Source organism: Pinus tabuliformis, chromosome 4_1 (genome assembly GCF_031772625.1).
Source record: "Pinus tabuliformis cultivar Carrire ecotype Pingquan chromosome 4_1, CPIR1, whole genome shotgun sequence".
Classification (NCBI taxonomy): Eukaryota; Viridiplantae; Streptophyta; class Pinopsida; order Pinales; family Pinaceae; genus Pinus; species Pinus tabuliformis.
In genome coordinates, this window is record NC_142303.1 from 844,059,630 (window position 1) to 844,081,428 (window position 21,799).

Sequence of the window (21,799 nt, forward strand, 5' to 3'; positions counted from 1 at the left end):
TATCAGATTATCGAGCTTCCACCTTCCTTGGCTATCTGTCAATTTAGCCAACCATTCATACAATTCAATGGGGAAGGTGCAGAAGAAGATCTCGTGTATCTCCGTATACAAATACCTGTTCAACCACTCTTCTTTTGATATGCACAAATTCCTGTTTTCTTGCGCCGCGAACTTGTGAATCTTCCGATCCAACCACTTTTCAATTTCCTTCTTGGTCGGATTCCAATGATGCAACATCACACATCTCTTTCAAGCAGATCTCGGTCCCGGCAATGGAACCATTTGTTGGCTTAGGGGGTCCTGACCCAGGTTCAGAGTTAGTTGCGCCAACCAACAAATCCCTACACTACTGGCCCTTTCGACAACAACCCACGTAGCACAGGCTACAGTCTCACCCGAAGCAGTATGGGGGGATGCAAGAACCAAGTTTCTGCATCCAGAGACTAGTGTGATGTCTTTTAGCGCCTCAGATATGCCTTCACGTAGATCGATACACCCTTAGGGCACACTGCTGCAACTCTGTCAAAATGGCCTTCAGACCTTCGCGAAGGTCTATGATCAGTCTTTCGAACCTTTAATAATCAATTTATCTACTTACGCGCATCAAAGAGCAGTTTTAATTTAGGGTCCGTGTAGATTTACTTAAGTTATTAGTAAACATCAGAGAATGCATCAAAGTCTTTGCGAAAATACTTAAACGTAAATTGTGTACATCGTAAACACGTTTTTATGAGAATCACGTAACCTTCAATCAATATTTCATAAAACACATCATTCATGGACAACAAATATCATAAACATAAGTAAACAAAAATACGTAGGAATTCTTCGGAAACTGTCTTTATTGATTTTCAATTCAGGATTACAGACTCAAAACTACCATGCGCACATAGCTGCAGGGGTCCGCGCACTCAGCTGTGGACTCTACCTAGGCCTCTGCGCACTTAGCTGCATAGCCTTTCCTCTTCTATCTAACCCACTTCTCTTTGCTAGCACTTCTCTTCTATCTACCCATTGCTTATCAATCTATTCCTTCATTGCCTTAGACTCTCTAAGACACACCTATTTATAGCATTTTCCATACAATGCCATGGTCTGCGGACCATGGGTGGATCTCAAAACCGACTCAAACTTTACATAAAACAAGGGGCAAAACCCCTTTTGACTCCTACTCATCTACGCGTTCCGCATCCACAAATCGCAAAGACTTTACATTAATTACAAAAATGTATCAAAACTTGGGTTATCTTAACCCCAAAACTGATCCAAGGGACCCCATCCCAACGACAACTTCAATCTGCTCTAACTTTTGATTCCGAAGTCCATTTGATTTGTTCCATATACCGTTGGAAAGCTAATTATGAGCACTCTCCATTTGAGGGGGTCTGATTTAGCTTTGAGGGCTTCTGTGGCTTGAAAGGTGACTACAAAATTTTATATTCTTTTGTATGTTGGTCAGCTAAAAACAAATTTTGCAGTGAGTGACAACAAATCCCTTGTCCCAGAAGCAAGGAGTCTCATCCCTTGTCCCACAGACAAGGGGGTCTCATAGATCTCTTGTCCCACAAACAAGGGGGTCTCATATATCTCTTGTCCCACAAACAAGGTAGTCTCATACACCAATTTGGCCATGACCTTAAATTTAAATTATTATTATTAATAACATATAAGCCTTAATAAATTTTTATTTTGTTAAAACCGGAACAAGATTTTTCGGAGAATTAATAACTTCGAAATATCAACTGCCACTATTACACTAGGTACAACTATTTCATAAATGCCACGAATAGGCTAGTTACAAGAGTCTCTACAGACTTAAACCCATGCAGCCAAGGAAACAAATTATTCACCAAACCACTTGAATTAAGATCCTTTATCCCTAAATTCATACATAAAATCAAACACTACCCTCAATTACAATAATTTTTAAAACTTATTCTCTAATATTACACTATCTTTCATTATCCAAGAAAAAAAAAACACCTATACAATATATGACAGATATTAAAAAAAAACATAAACATTTACATTTACTTTATATAACTTTAATAATAATAACAAAACTCATAAGAAATGTGGTTAAATACCATAGCTAATTAACAAAATATAAGCATAAACATTTACTTTATATAAATTTAATAACAAAACTCATTAGAAATGTGGTTAAAATACAATAGCTAATTAAAAAACATAAACAAACATTTACTTTATATAAATTTAATAACAAAACTCATTAGAAATGTGGTTAAAATACAATAGCTAATTAAAAAACATAAACAAACATTTACTTTATATAAATTTAATAACAAAACTCATTAGAAATGTGGTTAAAATACAATAGCTAATTTCAAAGGAACAACTTTTGCCGGATTAAATGAGCAAACTGGTTTTCACAATTTCAAAGAAAAAGGGCGACATACAAAAAAAAATTGAAGATAGGTGATCGCTTACGGGTAATTTGCCCACGTCCATGTTCTCACTCCATACAAATTGAACTTTTAACCATATTTGATGGGCAATCGCTTACGGGTAATTTGCCCAAGTCTCATGTTCTCACACCATAGGTACGAAGCTGTCGTAATTTTTAACTGACCATCTACGGGTCACGAGTTCGAAACCCCACTACGTTATATGGAGATTACGAATTCGGAACCCTGCTAAGATAGTATCAAATAATATATAATCTACACAGGAACCTTCGCACTTTAAACTTTCTTTTTAACAGAGGAAATATTGCCATGGTTTGAGATTCCTCCGGCATTGATCGGCTGCCCTAGAAGTCAAGACGGCTACCTTGAAACCCTGTGTCCTCAGGTCCAGGGTTCCATTCTTGCTACCATTAGTGCCCGTCGTATCTTCACTCGTAAATCTCTCAGTCTGTGGCTTCCGAGGTTGCCGTTTTTTCAGCATGCTGGACATAAATTTGTTCAGAGAAGACAAGGGGAATGACCCGGAACGCGTCCGGGAGTCGCAGAGGCGCCGCTTCGCCAAGGTGGAGTTAGTCGATGAAGTCATAGAGCTCGACAAAGCCTGGCGCCAGCGTAAGTGTTCATTATCCATTTTCGGTATTCTGTAAACTGTGCCTTCTTTTTTTCTGAATCATTTTGTTTTTCACATGTTTTTGTTAATATTTTCAATGGGAGACATCTAATTTCGAAGACCTCTTTTTTGGAAAATCTATAATCTCAATAATCCTTTACGATTGTTTTTAGCTACTATAGGGCCAGCTACACGAAGTTGAATAACTTATTTCTTCGTTAGTTTTACTTGACTCAGCTTATTTTTTCACTACTTTAACTGGACTGATAATGTCACTGAAACCGTCTAAATGCCTCTCTCCTTCTCTGGACAGATTGATGTTTTTTTTGTTTTGTTTCTGTACACTATACGTTGCCTTTTTGTGTTGCTGTTGGAACTCTTTTAAGAAACAGAATCCTAGGGGCTGCAGCCACATGGTATGGCCGTCCCTTGGAAACACATGCCGGGCTGACTCACAATTGGCGTTGTTGTACCACGGGGGGGGGGGCAGCGCTTAATATTCTGTCGGTCTCACCCTCACCATTGAGCCCTATTTACCAAGTGTAAATTTGAATTTGGCATTGTATGAAATACTTGAATTTGGCATTGTATGAAATACCAAATTCAAATTTGAATTTGGCATTGCATGGAAAAAAATCGGATGGGATCTTACATCTTACTAATGCAAGAACATACTGTCCTACAAAAGTTTAGAAAATGAAAAAAATATATAGAATCTATATAGTCAACACTAAACATACTAGCTATTCTTCACTGAAACTCGAAAGTAAAAACGAGATGAAATGCAACATGTTATGAACATTTCATATGAGAATAACTCGAGAGTCAACAACATTAAGATGTTATTTGGGAATAACTCAAGAGTCGGGAGGATAGCAATGTTGAAAGGTTATTTAAGACTTTAAGTCGTTAAAACAAAATTACGAAGATAAGTCAAAATATCAAGATTGATGAATCATAAATGGAAAGCTAAGACTATCTCAAAAGTCTGTTAGTGATCTCATTTACATCATTGTCACCTGCATCAGTAGATCGACTCATAATAGAGGCATCCTCATTGACGACACTCTCCTTACTACTTAGGAATATCTCTAACCAAGACATCATCCTCATCTATGTGATGCATGGATTTGGAAGATGAACCCACTATAGATGCTCCTGAAGTTGATACCAGGTGCACTAAATTCAGGAGGAACCTATTGTCCTATCCTTAGTTGAATGTCTTTCTGTTAAGTTTAGGTATGTTCTATGCTTACACTTCACTGCTGTCTCTAATACCATGCTCCATCCAACTGCTGCATCTAACCAAGCTGTCTAACATGCTGACCACACAAGCAGTCATATCAACCTTCAGTCCTTATCCTTGAGCAACCCTTAACACAATATGCTGCTGGCTATGGCCTGTGGCCTAGCCCAGCAGCAAGCAAGGTTATCATACAGTATCCAGCTATTACCCTTGAAGAACAGTGTCTACCAATCAGCCTTATTGCTGCACAGTATGCCCAGAACAGATCTCAAATGTGTCATGCTGTCACCTACAGCAATGTGACTTTAACGCTGATGAACTATTTCCTTTTGCTGCGGCATAAGACCACTTCTTCTTGCTGCATCTTAGGTCTTTGTATGCCGCTGATTAGGGCCTCTTCTATTGCGGCTAATAGAGCTACGTATAAGACCTTTTTCATGATGGAAAATAGGAGCTAGACGAGGGCTGCCAATTAGGTCTCTAGATTGACAGGATAATACATCTCCCTTTCAGATCTCCTCACTGCTGCTAGGGCTTCATGACCTTCCACTAGACAGCATATAGAACTCTTCTCAATACAGCGGCTAGAGTCTCCATTATGACAGCAGATTAGGATCTTTAAGGACAGCAGTTTAGGAGCTACTCAGACATCAGATCAAGGTTCTCTTTTGCTGCGTTTTGAGGGTTACTTGTGACAGCAAATCATGACCTGCGACTAGGGCTCCCTCTAGTACTCCTTAGATCCGCGTTGAAGCTCCTTAGGCTAGAGAGCATTTTCTTGACTGCGTTGAGGGCTTATACTTTACTTCCTTCCTTGATTGCGGCTAGGGCATGTATACCTGCGGCTAAGGCATGTATACCTGCGGCTAGGGAATGTATACCTGTGGCTAGGGCTCCTCCAGGACTCCTCCTTTAGGGCTGTGTAGAAGTCATCTTGACTAGCTGCGTAGAACCCTTTCTTCACTGCGTTAAAATCTCCTCCATGATAGCGTTAGGATCTAGGGCATCCTCTAGGGCAGCGTATCCTCTTTAGATTTCTCCTCCCACCAAAACCCAAAGACAAGTGGAGAGGAAGAGATCACCAAGAGGATGTGTGTCCAAATGACTTTCAAGGCACCTCTATTTATATTAAAACGTTGAGCACAAGAGGGGTTTATTTGGTTGCTGGCCGACCTTGACGAATTGTCCCATAACACAAATAAATTTATAACTCCATGAATACTCATCGGAATCAGAGGATCTTTAGATCAATCCTACACCTCTCGATGAGAGGGATCCAAGAAAAATATTAGCTGTCATAAATAAGATGACCCACATGGAGTTTGGCCCTAGTTGCCAATTTTAACACTCCCTCTCAACTAGGGAGAACTCCATCCGCTGATCCATATGTCCGATTGTACTAACTCTGCCATCAGTGCCTTGCACTGCTCTGCTTTGCTTTGCAGAACCATGAAGAAGAGTAATTGATTGAGAATGTCTCATAACATTCTCTACTGACCCGAAGTCAGTTTCATTTGAAGAGAGTGTGTCATATCACTCTTACTGACCCGAAGTCAGTTTTATTGATCCCAGATCAATATCACAAGAGAGTGTCTCAAACCACTCATACTGATCTTAGATCAATGGAGGTCATCCTAGTGTAGGGGTTACGGTAGATACAATGATGCGTCCATCGATATTACTACTATGGTCCCTAACCCCATTTCCTTGCTCATTGATCAGATGAGAGGTACTTCCCATGAGTCCCAAACTGCATGGGTAGGATGCCTCGACAGGAGAACTAATCATCTTGTCCCATAGGAGAACAAATCATCCTGTCCAATAGTCGCCACAAGAGAACTAATCATCTTGGCCCACAGGAGAACTAATCATCTTGTCCCAAAGTCGTCACAGGGTATCATAGGGGAAGGTTGAACCTTTCACCCTGTACATAATGCACCACGAGGGGAGGGTGAGTCGCCCTGTGGTCGTATGTCGCTCCAGTAAGTACCCCAAGCCCCAAGAGCTCCTAGAGCTCAATGCATGCAACATGTAGGACCCTTATAAGAAGGTATCTCAATGACTCCAAGTCATTCGGGAAAGTCACAGATTTGACTTTTCCCTGGGGCTTTGACAAAATGTCTGCGACCTGTACATTAGTCTCAATGCGATGGAGCCTCCTCGCTCATCGACTTACCATATCCTAGATAAGGTAGTATCTGATGTCTATTTGCTAGAGCAATCATCAAATACAGGATTCCTCAACTATCGAATCCCCCCTGGTTGTCACAGAGGATCACGGTGGTATTCATCATATGTGCAAACAACTCATTGAAGAGCTTCCACAACCAGGCAGCTTCATACGAGATCATACTCGTAGCTATGTATTCGGTTTCGGTGGTGCTTATAGCAACAGACTTCTACTTCTTGCTCATCCATGATATCGAATCAGAACCCAAAGAGAACTAGCACTAAGAAGTGCTCTAGTGATCCTCCACACTGCTGCCCAGTTAGCATTCGAATAATCATGCAACTTCATATTTTCGACAGTGTATCTCAATCCATGAGAGATTGTGCCCTGAAGATATCTCAGAAGATTCTTGGCACCAATCCAGTGAGGCTCAACCAAATATGAGCTCACCATGCCAACTGCAAAACATATGTCCAGACGAGAGTTCACCAAGAACATCAACGCAAATGAGTTTATGAAACTTAGAGGCATTTCCCAAATCTGGTTTGGCATCATCACCATATAACTTCTGAAAGTTAGGATCCTCGAGGTAGTCACGGGCTTGCAGTTTACCATTCCACATCTAGAATCCAACTCCCTCTTACTTTTGCAAGTGAGAGGGTCTGCACCTATTTGAAATAGGTCGTCCTCAAAAGGTGCCGGTATGAGAGGTCTATCATCCACAACCTTCAAACAATGGTTTGGATCGACTTCACTCTTAGTGAATCTCAGCTTCATCTGATAGCTATCAATCCTCTCATATCAAACTTGGGGTGATCTGCTTCAAGCCATAGAGGGCTTTCTTCCACAGACACACATAAGATTCCTGATCATGAATCTCAAGTCCCTTGGGTTGTTCCAAACCTGTGGACATGCTACATGAGGGGAATGGTCCCCTTTGTAGGATTTTCCTTCGGTACATCTCGGACATGTACCTTCACACTCTTCTTGAATTCAGGCATCCTTGTCATCATCTGACTCACAGACCTCCGGTGCTATGTGTCAACTAACATGGTTTTCAATGGACTTCTTGCAACTTGATTCAAGCTGCCAACCCTGAACCCATCAGTAAAAGCATCTTAGAAAATTCTATTTTCAAACACGTACCTTTCCATCGATGAATGCCACCTTGAAACCTTCGACTTCCATTGCCGAAATGGACACCTGGTTCTTTTTGCGATCAGGTACATAAAATAGATTCTTGCAAATGAATCGAGTTAACCTCATTCAATTTAGGGGTAACATTCTCTACACCCTTTCCGGGATAGGTGGCATCGACTCCAAGTATAATCCCACAGTTGTTTCCATCTCTACCAAATTTGAGAGTTATCAGAAACGACATTTGATTCTTCATCATACCTAGGGTTCCTTGCTTTCTCTGAAGAGTCGGCCGTTTCCTTGATGACCTGCATTACCTGTCATTCCTCAGATCATTGAAGATGTCCTTGGAATGATTGTTATCATCATTAAGTGATGTGTCCCTGCCATTCGGACACTCCTTCGCATAAAGGCCGAACTTATTGCAACCAAGGCATCTGCCTTTCCTTCCACCCTTAGATCCGGACTTCCCATAGAAGTGATCTTCAGGTAGGCTATCAGAAACTCCAGCGGCAGCATTTTGATAATATTATCTGCTTTGAATTAGAAGATGGATGAGGAATCCATTGATCCTTTTGTCCTTTCCCAACTGTCTTCAGTGATTGCTCTTTCACTCTTGCTTGGGCTTTGTCTTCACCTCAGCTCTGATACCATGTTAAGTTTAGGTATGTTCTATGCTTACACTTCTCTGCTGTCTCTAATACCATGCTGCATCTAACCAAGCTGTCTAACATGCTGACCACACAAGCAGTCACATCAACCTTCAGTCCTTATCCTTGTGCAACCCTTAACACAATATGCTGCTGGCTATGGCCTGCGGCCTAGCCCAGCAGCAAGCAAGGTTATCATACAGTACCCAGCTATTACCCTTGAAGAACAATGTCTACCAATCAGCCTTATTGCTGCACAGTATGCCCAGAACAGATCTCAAATGTGTCACGCTGTCACCTACAGCAATGTGACTTTAACGCTGATGAAATACTTCCTTTTGCTGCGGCATAAGACCACTTCTTCTTGCTGCGTCTTAGGTCTTTGTATGCCGCTGATTAGGGCCTCTTCTATTGCGGCTAATAGAGCTGCATATAAGACCTTTTTCATGATGGCAAATAGGAGCTAGATGAGGGCTGCCAATTAGGTCTCTAGATTGACAGCGTAATACATCTCCCTTTCAGATCTCCTCACTGCTGCTAGGGCTTCATGACCTTCCACTAGACAGCATATAGAACTCTTCTCAATACAGTGGCTAGAGTCTCCATTATGACAGCGGATTAGGATCTTTAAGGACAGCGGTTTAGGAGCTACTCAGACATCAGATCAAGGTTCTCTTTTGCTGTGTTTTGAGGGTTACTTGTGACAGCAAATCATGACCTGCGGCTAGGGTATTTAGGACAGTGTATGAGGGCTTATCCTTCAGCTGTGTGTAGACTTCTTTTTACTGTGGCTAGGGCTCCCTCTAGTACTCCTTAGATCTGCGTTGAAGCTCCTTAGACTAGAGAGCCTTTTCTTGACAGCGTTGAGGGCTTATACTTTACTTCCTTCCTTGACTGTGGCTAGGGCATGTATACCTGCGGCTAGGGCTCCTCCAAGACTCCTCCTTTAGGATTGTGTAGAAGGCATCATGACTAGCTGCATAGAACCCTTTCTTCACTGTGTTAAAATCTCCTCCATGATAGTGTTAGGATCTAGGGCATCCTCTAGGGCAGCGTATCCCCTTTAGATTTTGCGTTAAAATCTCCTCCATGATAGCGTTAGGATCTAGGGCATCCTCTAGGGCAGTGTATCCTCTTTAGATTTCTCCTCCCACCAAAACCCAAAGACAAGTGGAGAGGAAGAGATCACCAAGAGGATGGGTGTCCAAATGACTTTCAAGGCACCTCTATGTATACTAAAACGTTGAGCACAAGAGGGGTTTATTTGGTTGCTGGCCGACCTTGACGAATTGTCCCATAACACAAATAAATTCATAACTCCATGAATACTTATCGGAATCGGATGATCTTTAGATCAATCCTACACCTCTCGATGAGAGGGATCCAAGAAAAATATCAGCTGTCATAAATAATATGACCCACATGGAGTTTGGCCCTAGTTGCCAATTTTAACACTTTCCTTTCAAAATTTTTTTCCACAGGTGTAAATTGCAATGAATGTGTTATGTTCTTAGGGAATTTTTGCCCTTAGGGTTTTAAGAACATAGGAGAATATTGCACCAAAATTACAGCATCCTTTACAACATTCCCTAATGACAATTAAGATTCAACAATGAACAGATAAACAACATCAACAGAATACACCAGTTTAGAACTCTCACAGGTTTGCTCCCTAATGCAGTTAGAGCACTGGACAATTAGGAGCAGTAGTGTACCAGAAATTGCATTTCAAACCATCCACAATTCATGAACATGAAACCAGGTCTCCATACATATGGTATTTAACCCACGATCCTTCAGTATTCACACTACAATCTTCGTGCATATAACTGCTAAATTACTAGCTATTCTACTAGCCTACTAATCTGTCCTGACCTTATAATCAGCTTCAGAAATCAGTCAGCTTACTGCCTCCTAGCTTTGACTTGTCACTGGCTGTTTGGTGCCACAGATTTGGCCTGTTGCCCAGACCAGCCTCTTAATCCAGAGGATGTGAGCTTCTCCTTCAGTTACGTGAGACAACCCTTTGCTGCTCTACAATGCTAGAGGAACATGCTGTTATGGATGTAGGTCTTGATCTGACTAATCAAAACCCTCAGAAGGTTGGCCTTAACGTTCTGGTTGCCACAGAAATGCTTTGAAGGTAAACTGTTGCCTTAACCTACTACTTGGAAGAGCGTCGGTGGGTTGAAGAGATTCGCTAACTCATGAGTGTTGATTTTTGGGTAGCTGCTGGAAGTCCCCAACTACTCAAGTTGGCCAAAATAAAAGGAAATAAAATAAATTTAAATTAAATTTATTTGTTCAGTTCGGCTCAAATTGTTCAAGTTTGCCCAGTGAAGGAGATGTTCCCCTTGGGAACCCTAAGATCACTATAAAAGGGCATTAGCCTTTCTCAGGTTCTCATTAACACACATTCATAAGGGGTCATCTTTTGTAAAGTAGAACAAGCCCAAGTGAGCTGCAGATCGGCAAGAGAGGATGAGTTAGAGATTGTTTTGTGATTGTGTCTTGGAGAAGAAGGTGAAATTACTTTTCTCAGGTTTGTCTGTTGGACGAGTGGAAGAAGCAAGCCATGAAGTGTTTCTGTTCTGTCTAGTGGAGTTAAAGGAAGGTGCTGATCATGGTTTGTAGTCCATCCTGTTCAAAGGAGGAGGACCCAAGCCTTAGAAGGGAGGCTGAGAGGCCTCATGTTATGAGCAAAGAGGGCCGAGGTATGAAGGTAGCCAACTGAGACCTCAAAGAGGCCAACCAAGGCATAAAAGAAGGGGCCATAGATGTTCTTGATATTCACTCATGGGTTGCAGTTTTTAGTTTTTCTGAGCCATTTTCTACTCATGGTTTTTATTTTCCGTGCTGGGTTGAATCATTTTTGTTTTCCAAATTTCTTTTATGCACAGCTGGTTGGTTGGTTGACTAGAAGTTAATTTGTTGCAGGGCAATATGAGTTGGATAATTTGCGAAAGGAATTCAACAGAATCAACAAAGAGGTTGCCAGATTGAAAATTGTGAGTAAATTTTTATCGTCTTCAACATTTTTAATGAAGAAATTCCAGCTTTGCAACGTGTTATTTAAGATTCAAGAACCATGTTCAAGTTTCCACATAGCCCCTTTGAAAATTAGGTACCTATCAACATTCTGGTTTCATTCATTGGCAAGGACTCTTTTGTCTATGTGGTTTGAGATGGGAGGGATTTTGTTTAGTTGTGGAGATGGTTGTGCCCCGATGAATTTGCTACTTGTATCTTGTGGAGTTGTGTGCATGTCTGAAGGTTATAATACAGAGCTTGACCATGTTGTAGGGCTATGGAAGGATGAATTGCTGTCTTGAATCCTGTCTCCGATACAAATCTGCTATAATTCCCACAGAAAAAAACAACAAAAATAACTATTTTTACTAGCTTTGCAGTTTGAATCCATGACAACTTCCAGCTATGTCCTTATTCTCAAATATCTTCCTGTGCATTGTGCAGTTCACAGCAAGCTTGTTCCTATTGTATTTAAGTTGTTATTTTGTGGGGTTTAGAACTTAAATTAGCACGTGGAATGACAAGCTCTTCTCATTTACAATAAATAATTTGTAATTCTTTAGGCCTATTATTTGAAGTGATGCTAATAAACTGTGTGTGTAGAGGATTTCTAAGCCTTAGCTCGAATTGTACATTTTCTCAACACTAAATTATTGGATAATCCGCAACAAATAATTTTCAACAAATACCAGCAAATGAGAAACTCACTGAACTAGGGATGCTAATCATAGGGATCCTAGATGATATGTACTATGAACTATATACGAAAGACGATCTGATAAACGCAATGTTTTTAAAACCGGAACCGGTGACCGGACCGGTCCACCTAATGAACCGGTTTACTGACCGGAACCGGTCTAACCGGGACTGGTTTGGTCTAAACGAACCGGTTTTAAAAAAATACATTAAATAATTAATTTTTAATGAAACAAAACTATTTTTAAGATGTAAAACCATGATTCCAAGCCAATAGAGACAAAATATGCAAAGTTTGCTCATTTATATACCATGTAAAGGTGAATATATCAAAATGGCACCGAATACAATACATATCATCGACAAAATAGCAAAAAACATAAGAAATGAGGCTCTAAATGGCCTATAAAGTCCAAAAACAATGCTGCAAGCTATGAGGCCATTGACCTACTACAATTCTACAGTGTACACATGATCAATCATCAAGTTCATCACCACTACTAGACACAGGATCATCATCAGGAGCTACATAGACATCATTTGGTTCAGAGTCTGAGGATGCCTCAGCCTGATCTGCAACTTCAGTATCAATGCCACCAATGACAATAGAAGTGGACCTAATGGAAGCACGAGTTTGTCGACCTGCATGACTAGTGCCTTCCATTGGTTCTTTGCCTTTCCTTGATGCCGCTATTGATCCTAGTTCTGATGCCACCACATAATTTGCATCATCCCCCGCTAAAGCCATGTCGATATCAAAATCAGCCTCAAACACAGGTTCTTAAGTCTCCTCCACCCATTCTGATGTTGCATCAATATCGTCCAACACAATGGCATCTAGATCAGGGGTTTTGCTCATCATTTGGAGCTCCGATTGCATTTATTGTTTAGCCCCAAACCATGAAATCCTGAAAACCATTAAGTCTGCTGAATTTTGAGTGAAATCTAAAATTCTAGTTTCTCCATATGAAATCCAATGAGGTCGAAACCACTCTCAAACATCCTGAGTCATTTCATGGTAATGTTAAAAATTTAAGTAAAAGTGACGTTTTCGTCACTTTTACTTTAAGAATTTAACATTACCATTAATTGCTAACATTGTTAGGGTTGAAACACCCTTAGTTTCTCCCCAAAACCCCTGAAACACAGTGAAAAATATGATTTTTTAACTTTACGGTGGGCGTGCCTAAAACCGGCCGGTTTAGGACAGAACCGGCCGGTTTGATACAAACCGGCCGGTTTTCACCGGTTAGGGCAAAAAAATGGTGAAATGGCCTTTCCAACTGGGTTTTTTGGCCGGTTTAGACCAGTGGCCTTGCTAACCGGCCGGTTAGACCGGTAACCGGTTTTGAAAACACTGGATAGACGTCGTTGGTCTGGATAGACATTGTTGGTCTTGATAGACATTAAGGTTAGATGAGGAAAGTTTGGTTGAGCAGAGTTGTCTGTGTTATTAAAGTAGGATTGTGTGAAAAATGTAAATTTTTGTTTGGGATAAAAAGATTTCATATTTGTTCAAAATAAGCATAATCCTATTTTGAGTCAAAACTAGCTTTTTGCTGTTATGTTCCTCACTGGTGTTGTACGTTTCTGGAGAACTGAGACCTGAAATTGGAAGGCCAAAAATATGTTTCTGGTCAAGAAATTCGTTTTCTTTGAATTCAAGTTGACGTGACAGAAAAATGACCATGCATAACTAACTGGGGATTTATTTGGTCTGAAAATGCCCCATGAAGGTGCCTTATCTCAGTTTTCTGAAGTTCAGGTTTTTCAAATTAATTTGTGAACACGTTTTTACTATTATGTATTTTGTACAATCTGTACCTTTGTGTAGTCATTGCCCAAGGCCTAAAATGAAGATATACCTGAAGATTTATTTTCGACTTGATTATTAAATGATGGTTTTTTTTTTCCTTGTTCATTATGGGAATAATTGGAAAAATGACTTGGAGTACATGCTGACTTCATTTATGGTGCACTTTTGTTTTCGAAGGCAAAGGAAGATGCATCTGAAACCATAAAGCAGACGGAAGAGAACAGGAAACAGACAGCTCAGAAGGAAACAGAGGTCCAGGCAGCAAAAGCTGCCATAGATTCTCTCTTGGGGTCCATTGGGAACCTTGTACATGACTCTGTTCCTGTCAGCAATGATGAGGTGAAAGCGGTGCAGTTCTATTTGTTGGTGATTTATTTTTTATTCGTTAAAAATCTTAAAACTCACAATTTCTGAGAGTTTCAACTGAATTTACAGGCAAACAATGAAGTTGTTCGCACTTGGGGAGAAAGAAGAGAGGAGCCGAGTCTTAAAAATCATGTTGAACTGGTTCAACTTCTTGGCATTGCAGACCTAGATAAAGGTACACTTCTCTTCTTATTATCTTAATTTTGTTATGTTGAATACTTGGGGAGTTGATTTAATAAAATGAGAAGATCACATCTTTCATTTCATGCTGTTACTTCCTTGTCTTTATTAATTTTTAAAGATTGAATAGACACCTTAATCTTCCATCTTATAAAACATTTATAGGAGAAAAAAGCAGTGTTCCACAGGGATGAGCCCCCCCAGGCAGGTGCGCAGACCCCACATTTCTTGTCAGGTTTTCAAGATTTTCATAGGTGTAGCTGTCTAGAAACATTGATGCTACTTTGATCTTTGCATCATTGTCATGATCTGATACATCTTAAAGTTAGCCAGAGTTCCCTGTGAAGATTTGACCTCAGTTCCCTTTGAATCCTAACCATAAAGAAGTAAAGACTATTTTTTATCCAATTGTGCTTAACCTCTTCTCTCAGCTGGGGATTCCTTTGTTGCTGGTTCATGCCCTCCAAAAATCAGTCCATCAGGCAAGGCCAAATATATATGCTGGGCTCCATAGCAATGCCCAAATGCTGAGAGGTAACTTGTGCATATGGTATGTGATCCAATCGGAACATCCCAAATTGGATTAAGCTGCTACTTCTAAAGGGAAGCCGTTATTGGGGATATATGATAATTGATAAGCCAACAAAATGGAAGTGAAGAACAAAAAATGTCAGCATATTCTTCATAAATTCTTTGTCCTCTGCACAATGTATGTTATCCACAGAGCCTCCACAGATCCTCCACTGCGCTCATGCTAACAAGTTCATATCTCTTCACTTGCTATCATACTTACTAGTTCACATCTCTTTACTTGCTATCATACCTACTGGTTCACGTTTAGAATTCATAGGTTGAATGTTGATATGTAGCCTATTCTCCACTGGTGTTGAAACAATTGATTAAACTTTCATCAAATGGCCCTGTAAAACATTTTGTAAAAAATGTTACATGTTAGGCTTGCAAGTGTCGTGACTATTATTCTTTAATTTTATCTTTTAAAGTCTATTTGTAATTGATAATCAGAATGGTGTAGAATATGGGCAACTCGATTGGTTTAGTCAAGAGATCATATGCTATTGGAGGGGATGTGAACAAATATGTAAAGAGCATAAAAGTAGCCATGGTCTGAAACATAAAGGTGATCTAAATTTGACTATTTTCAAATTACGGGAAATGAAAACTATACCTAGATGAAGAGAAACTATGTTAAGAATTGTTACGTGAACTAATCTGCTACATCTATTTTTGGCCCAAATTATACCTGGGAAAAAGATAGGATGATTCACATTGAGTGCATATGTAAACTCAATTTTTTTTTCTTGTAATGCAGGTGCAGATGTAGCAGGAGGGAGGGGATTCTACCTAAAAGGAGATGGTGTACTTCTTAATCAGGCCTTGATAAATTTTGGCCTTGCATTTCTGAGGAAGCGTGGTTTTTTACCTCTTCATACTCCTTTCTTTATGAGGAAGGAAGTTATGGCAGAATGTGCACAGCTCGCACAATTTGATGAAGAGCTGTACAAGGTAAAGAATTTGGGATGATATTTAGATGTTATGTATTTTTTTCATTCTATCTGCGGTGAAGTTGCTAAAATGAGTCTGGTGTGTATATGTAAGTGTATATATGCTGGTAACAAGGATTATAAAGTGTTTCAAAATACTCGCCAGTAATGCAATTGTGTACTTCACTGCTAAGCTTAAAGATAGAAATTCCTTTTACTCTGACATTTGATAAACTTCCAGCCAATGCTTTGTCTTTATGTTACAGATAGATACTTAAATATTGGTGGTGTTTCTTTCTGCTAAGCATTTGATTTTATTACTTTATTGTAGATGAGCGTAGATGCTTCTTAGCACCAATTCTCTTCTAAACAGTAGGAGTGTGTGCTTATTTTGTAACCATTGGACAAGTCTAATAGATATTGAATCATCTTGGTAGGGTACAATGCCTATAGAGATTGAGTTAGTGATGTTTTGATGTGATTCAATAATGTCAAATTAGATATATTCTACTGTATCAGTCCAGGATTGATGATAATAACTTGTCTCAGTTAACCATGTGAGTTGTGCTGCTTCTCTCTTGATACTGCTCAAACTAGCAGGGGTCCTAGGAGGGGATCCTATAGAGCAACTACTAGGTCAAGGGGCAACAATGGAGCGATAACCCACTGTCACCTGCTCTTTACAGACTTTCAATCAATGGGAGGAGACCCGGTATAGGGGGGAATCACTAGGAAGGATGGATATATGGATGGATAGAGAGTGATTCTTAAGGCCTATTCAGAAGAGAGACTCAATTATATGGCTTACTTGCTCAAGAAGCAAGGTGATGGGCTCTCTAAGAAGGTCTAAGAGGATACTTAAGCTTAGTTTTGGTGAATATCCCTTGCCAAGAAGCTTCCTAGGTCAAAGAATCCTTGTGGAGAAATGGCTCCTATGCAATCCTTGTTGAATTTGAGTTATCAAGTTGTGGGACCACAAAGAGCCAAAGCGGACCCAAGCTAGGTCAAGGATGTGGAGTTGATCAACACTAGAGGGGCTTGACCTGTTTTGGGAGGAGAATAGGGTCAAAGGACAAATTTTCTTTGAAATACAAATGCAATGACCCAAGTGAGGACACTAACCCAAATCAACCTAGGGAGAGAGATGTCTTGTGGCTAGGGGTTGCTATATCCCAGGATTCCACCGTAGTATTTGCTTCAAACTTGGAGGACCTCTTGAGAACACCCCAATGCAGTAGTGGACCAATTTTCAAGGTGTTTGGATGGCTACAAAAGATTTTACTTGATGCCCTAGGTGACCCTCTAGGGTTAGGCCTAGAATTGAGAAGAGTGAAGAAAAGAGAGATAAATTTGACTAAGAAGATCAAGGAATTTCGTGAGCTAAGGAGCCCTTCACTAGCCTACTCAATGGCAACAAATAGGTAATTAGAGATTTATACTTCAAATTTGCTAGAGAGATTAAGTTTCGAGGCCTTCCAACCTAAGAGGTGCCTCTAGGAACATTCACCCAATCCCTCAAGAGCAACGCATGCATTAATTCACTTATTTAAAGGTCCAAGAAGAATTTTGCTTTACATTAACCCATACAAGAATAATGATAACAATATACATGCATTTGACAAGTAAGATAACGAGAATAACATTTAAAATTTCACTTACATGAGAGAAAGAGTATATCCATTCAGCAACTTTGCATTAGAAAGAAGCTTCAAAGACAATAGCGAAAATCCAAACATCATAGTGCACCCGGGAACTCCAAAAAGCTTACCCCAACAAAAAGTGCGAAAATCTCTCAAGAGATATTATTCCAATCCAAGTGATGATGAGAAAAATGAATCATCGTCTCATCTGTCTATACAATCCAATAGGGGATTCAGATAACCTAATTTGTCTTATTTAGCCCCAAATAATGAAATAATGCTCAACAATGACATGACTTGGTGACATGCCTACCAAGGTAACTCAATCACATAAAAATAAGCCTCTCAAGAGTGCAGAATGATCAATATAATGAGTTGTTGGGCCATTGAGAAGGCCTAATGAAGTCCAAAGTGTGCCATGGTGAGAGAATGGACTCCAAACATAGTGGACAAGGGGTTGGCTCCTTGTTTTCCTAGCAAGTCGCATGTGGTGCTGCCAAGTGGGTGTGGGGGCACAAAGAGATCCTCATGGGTCTCCAAGTGGATCGATAATGCCTGTAAATCATCTGTAAGGGCTAGGATGATGAAATAAGCCCTCCCTTTGTCTCCTGCAGTGAAACATATCCTCATTTGCACCTTGGAACCTCTTCCAAGTGTATGGTGCAAGTGTGGAGACGGCTTGGCATGGTGAACCAGGTCATCATCTTCCAAAAGGTGGCACATGAGAAATCATTGAGTGGAGCTGGGGATCCATGAATATTCTCTGGCATCTGCAATGGTGGAGGCCCATGGCTCTCTATGCTCACCCTTCAAGTGCTAATGTGATCGTCTGGAGGGTTTGTACCCCGTATAGGGAGACCAAACCCCAAATGGAGACCCACTTGCAATCCTGCATAAGATCCAACGCGCCCCCTTGCCCTCCAATACAACTAATCATTAGAGTAATGAAGTAAAAGAGCTTACAAATCACAAAATCAATTAGGCACTTCATGGTGGCATGCCCTTCCATAGTGGGCTTTGGCATATACAAGTGTCTCCAAGCTCAATAAGGGGGTTAACGAAGGACCCTATTAGGTGGTTTCAACCTTTAAAGTGGGTGACATGTCCATGGTACATCCATCAATGGGTAGGTGGCATGTGATATAGTGATGGAACATAGTGGGGATCGGGGGAAGGCTGCACGCCACATGTCATGGTACAAGGGTAGTTATGATGAGGGAAGCCCGCGCTTGGGTATATGAGTGTAGGAGGGAGCAAATTGTTGTACATGAGTTACCTCGACTTTTGTTTTTCCACTCTTCTTCATATGCCTTTTGCCTTTGATTGATTTTTCTTTATAACTGCTCGAGGCTCCAAGGGATGAGAGCATGAAGTGCAGAATATAGTAGTAGATACCTCCTTTTAAGGTGGAGTAGCTCATTGCCAACAAGGGTAGTTATCATGAGGGAAGCCCACGCTTGGGTATATGAGTGTAGGAGGGAGCAAATTGTGGTAAATGAGTTACCTCGACCTTTGTTTTTCCACCCTTCTTCATATGCCTTTTGCCTTTGATTTATTTTTCTTTATAACTGTTCGGGGCTCCAAGGGATGAGAGCATGAAGTCCAGAATATAGTAGTAGATACCTCCTTTTAAGGTGGAGTAGCTCATTGCCCACCAGGGGTTGGGATAATCACGATTTACTTACTGTGAAGCGGGCTCATCTAGGGTCCATAAGAACCAAGGTGATGGCCACCTACGTAGCAGGGGTCTGTGATTTGGCTTTTTCCCACGTGCTCAATTTGTATGTCTCAACCAACTTTTGCATTTTGTGGTACATTTCCTATTGTAAGTGGCCAAATTATGCTTTCTCTTTTCTTTTTAGTTGCATCAACTTCTGGGCATCGTTCCAGGCCCGATTGAAAGTGTGGACAAGGGGAGGGGGGCGGGCTAACCCTATGTGGACCTAGATGGGAAAAGTGATGAATGGGGTTAAGATGAGTGGAAGGGAGTGATGTATATGGTTTCGGGGAGCGGGACCACGCAACCAAAATCGGGATTTCCTATGTAGTGCCAGAGCTAAAGCTAATGGCTAGTAAAGGAGATCCCACGAGACTAGGATACAAGGCTAACCACCGAATCAGGCATAGGAGACAAGAGTACAAACCTAGCCCACTCTTTTTGCTGAATCCCCCCACCAATCCACGCCCAAAAGTGTCCATGATAAGTAAACAAAATTACTTAACTAAACCATTGAAAACCCCCCTTTAAACACACGATCATAACAGATGGGCGAGGCACCACATGGTTGGCTCAGGTGGCAGAGATAGTGGCACATCGAGCTATCTCGTGGTTGCAAGGAGCTGCTGACTGCCGACTGAAGACCATCTAGGAGAAAATTTATCCTATGCATAGTATCCACAAACAATGGGTAACATCTCAAAGTTGGATGAATCTGCACCTATTTGCTTGGAATCTTTGAGGCAGATCTTTGTGTATTTATGGACCTACTATTATATAGGGACATTACTTGAAGACATATTTCTTTTTACAGTACCCCTTCATGTTGTTTCTAATTGTCCCTATGTAATATATAACTATAGTACCATACGCAGACATCTCCAAGAGTGAGGGACACAGTCCCTGTGTTCCATGCAAATTTCGGACAGGGGGACACCTTGGGGATAACATGAGGACATCCTCGAGACGACCTACGTAGCAGGGGTTTGTGATTTACCTTGTAGTGGTCATGGGATTCCATAGGCATTTATAAGAAAATTGACCAGTCCATCTGTCTAGAAGGATAAATAATGACTAATAAATATTAATGAACAATGAATGGTTAAAATGCAGTATTATTTTTGGCTTTTTAGACATGAAATGTCCTTATCTTTCCTTTATACATTTTTCAGTATCTTCCATATTAATTTATGGGTTCCTTTTTGATGATTTGCTACCTCTTGTTTAAGCGCCTGACTTGTATAAAATTTAAATGGGTAGAGATTTGTATTATTAAAAAAATCTGGATTACAAGGCCAAAACCTTTACAAATTCCAGTCTTCCTTGTAGGTTTGAAGTTGAGCACAGAGGGCTCAGTCCAAACCCTCAAGCAAGTTCCCCATGGCACAAAAATTTCAGTCCCTTTCCAACTAAATTTTTTCCAAAAAACCCCCAATTTCCAAACACATATACATTCCATAATTCACTAATTTTGTTTTGATTTAGTTTGACTTCTTGTTTTTCTTGGAGAAATACTTTTTCCTTTGTTCCCAACTTGAGTCCAACCCGTGTTTTTTGCAAATTTCGACGGGTCATTGTATGAAATTACAGGGTAAGTTCCTCAGACAGAACACCAAAGGACACCGCTCACAACCAGATCGCAGATCAATACACCAGTATTTTTGACGTGGTTAAAACCCTCAAAGAGGGAAACAATCCACGACCTGAGCCAACGCGGCCACTTCAGGCAATTTATTAATAAAAGAATGAAAATTTACATATGTTTCTCTCATGCACGGATTACCCTACAAATGACCCTCCATGCGCTTTAAATAGAAATCATGGACCAATCGGGTGTCAAGCCACGGATCAAGTGTCGGTAATACCGAGGAGAGAATGAACTGTCGGATCACTACATATCGTGACCGTCGGATTGTAAGTTACAAAATGTACAACGGTAAAAAAACACACTTTACCTAACTCTATACCTAACTCTATACTAGACCAAGTTGTACTTAACTATTTCCTATGTGTCGGAATATCCTAACATCCCCCCTTAAGAACAACTTGGGATAGGATTGAAGGATTTACAAATATGACACAATAGGAGAAGGAAGGAGGCACTAGAGCTTATCCCCCCTTAGTGACAACTTCCTGAACTCCAACCATAAATCGAAGTTTAGTGAACTTCGCCTCTGTGAGAGCCTTTGTGAAGATGTCTGCAACTTAATCATCTGTTGAACAATATTGCACTTCAAGAACATGGTCGTGAATGAGCTTTTTGATGAAGTGCATGTGTAGTTCAATGTGTTTGCTGCGCTGATGTTGGACTGGATCTTTGCATAGCTGAATGGCACTTTGATTATCACACCAAAGTATAGTCGGATGCTGCTGCTCAAAGCCAAACTCTGACAGGATCTGATGAAGCCACAAGGCTTCCTTACTAGCTTCTACGGCACCACGATACTCTGCTTCTGCTGATGAAAGAGAAATGGCACCTTGTTTCTTGCAAGCCCATGTAATAGGTCCTGAACCAAGAGTGAACACATAACCGACAGTAGACTTCCGATCATCAGGGTCACCAGCCCAATCGGAATCAGTGAAACCAACCAATAGAGGAGATGCTTTGGC

The 21,799-nt window shown here is 40.6% G+C and overlaps 1 protein-coding gene across 1 annotated transcript in view; it reads left to right on the forward strand.

Annotated features, from left to right (window-relative positions):
* The first annotated feature begins 2,512 nt into the window (after positions 1-2,512).
* LOC149178854 (seryl-tRNA synthetase / serine-tRNA ligase) overlaps positions 2,513-21,799 on the forward strand; it is a 51,603-nt gene continuing 32,316 nt past the window's right edge. Inside the window, exons 1-5 of the mRNA XM_089420466.1 lie at positions 2,513-3,041; positions 11,180-11,250; positions 13,962-14,123; positions 14,220-14,325; positions 15,661-15,854. Coding sequence (XP_089276592.1) covers positions 2,909-3,041; positions 11,180-11,250; positions 13,962-14,123; positions 14,220-14,325; positions 15,661-15,854 — 666 coding nt within the window. The 5' untranslated portion in view covers positions 2,513-2,908. The remainder of the gene's footprint in view (positions 3,042-11,179; positions 11,251-13,961; positions 14,124-14,219; positions 14,326-15,660; positions 15,855-21,799) is intronic.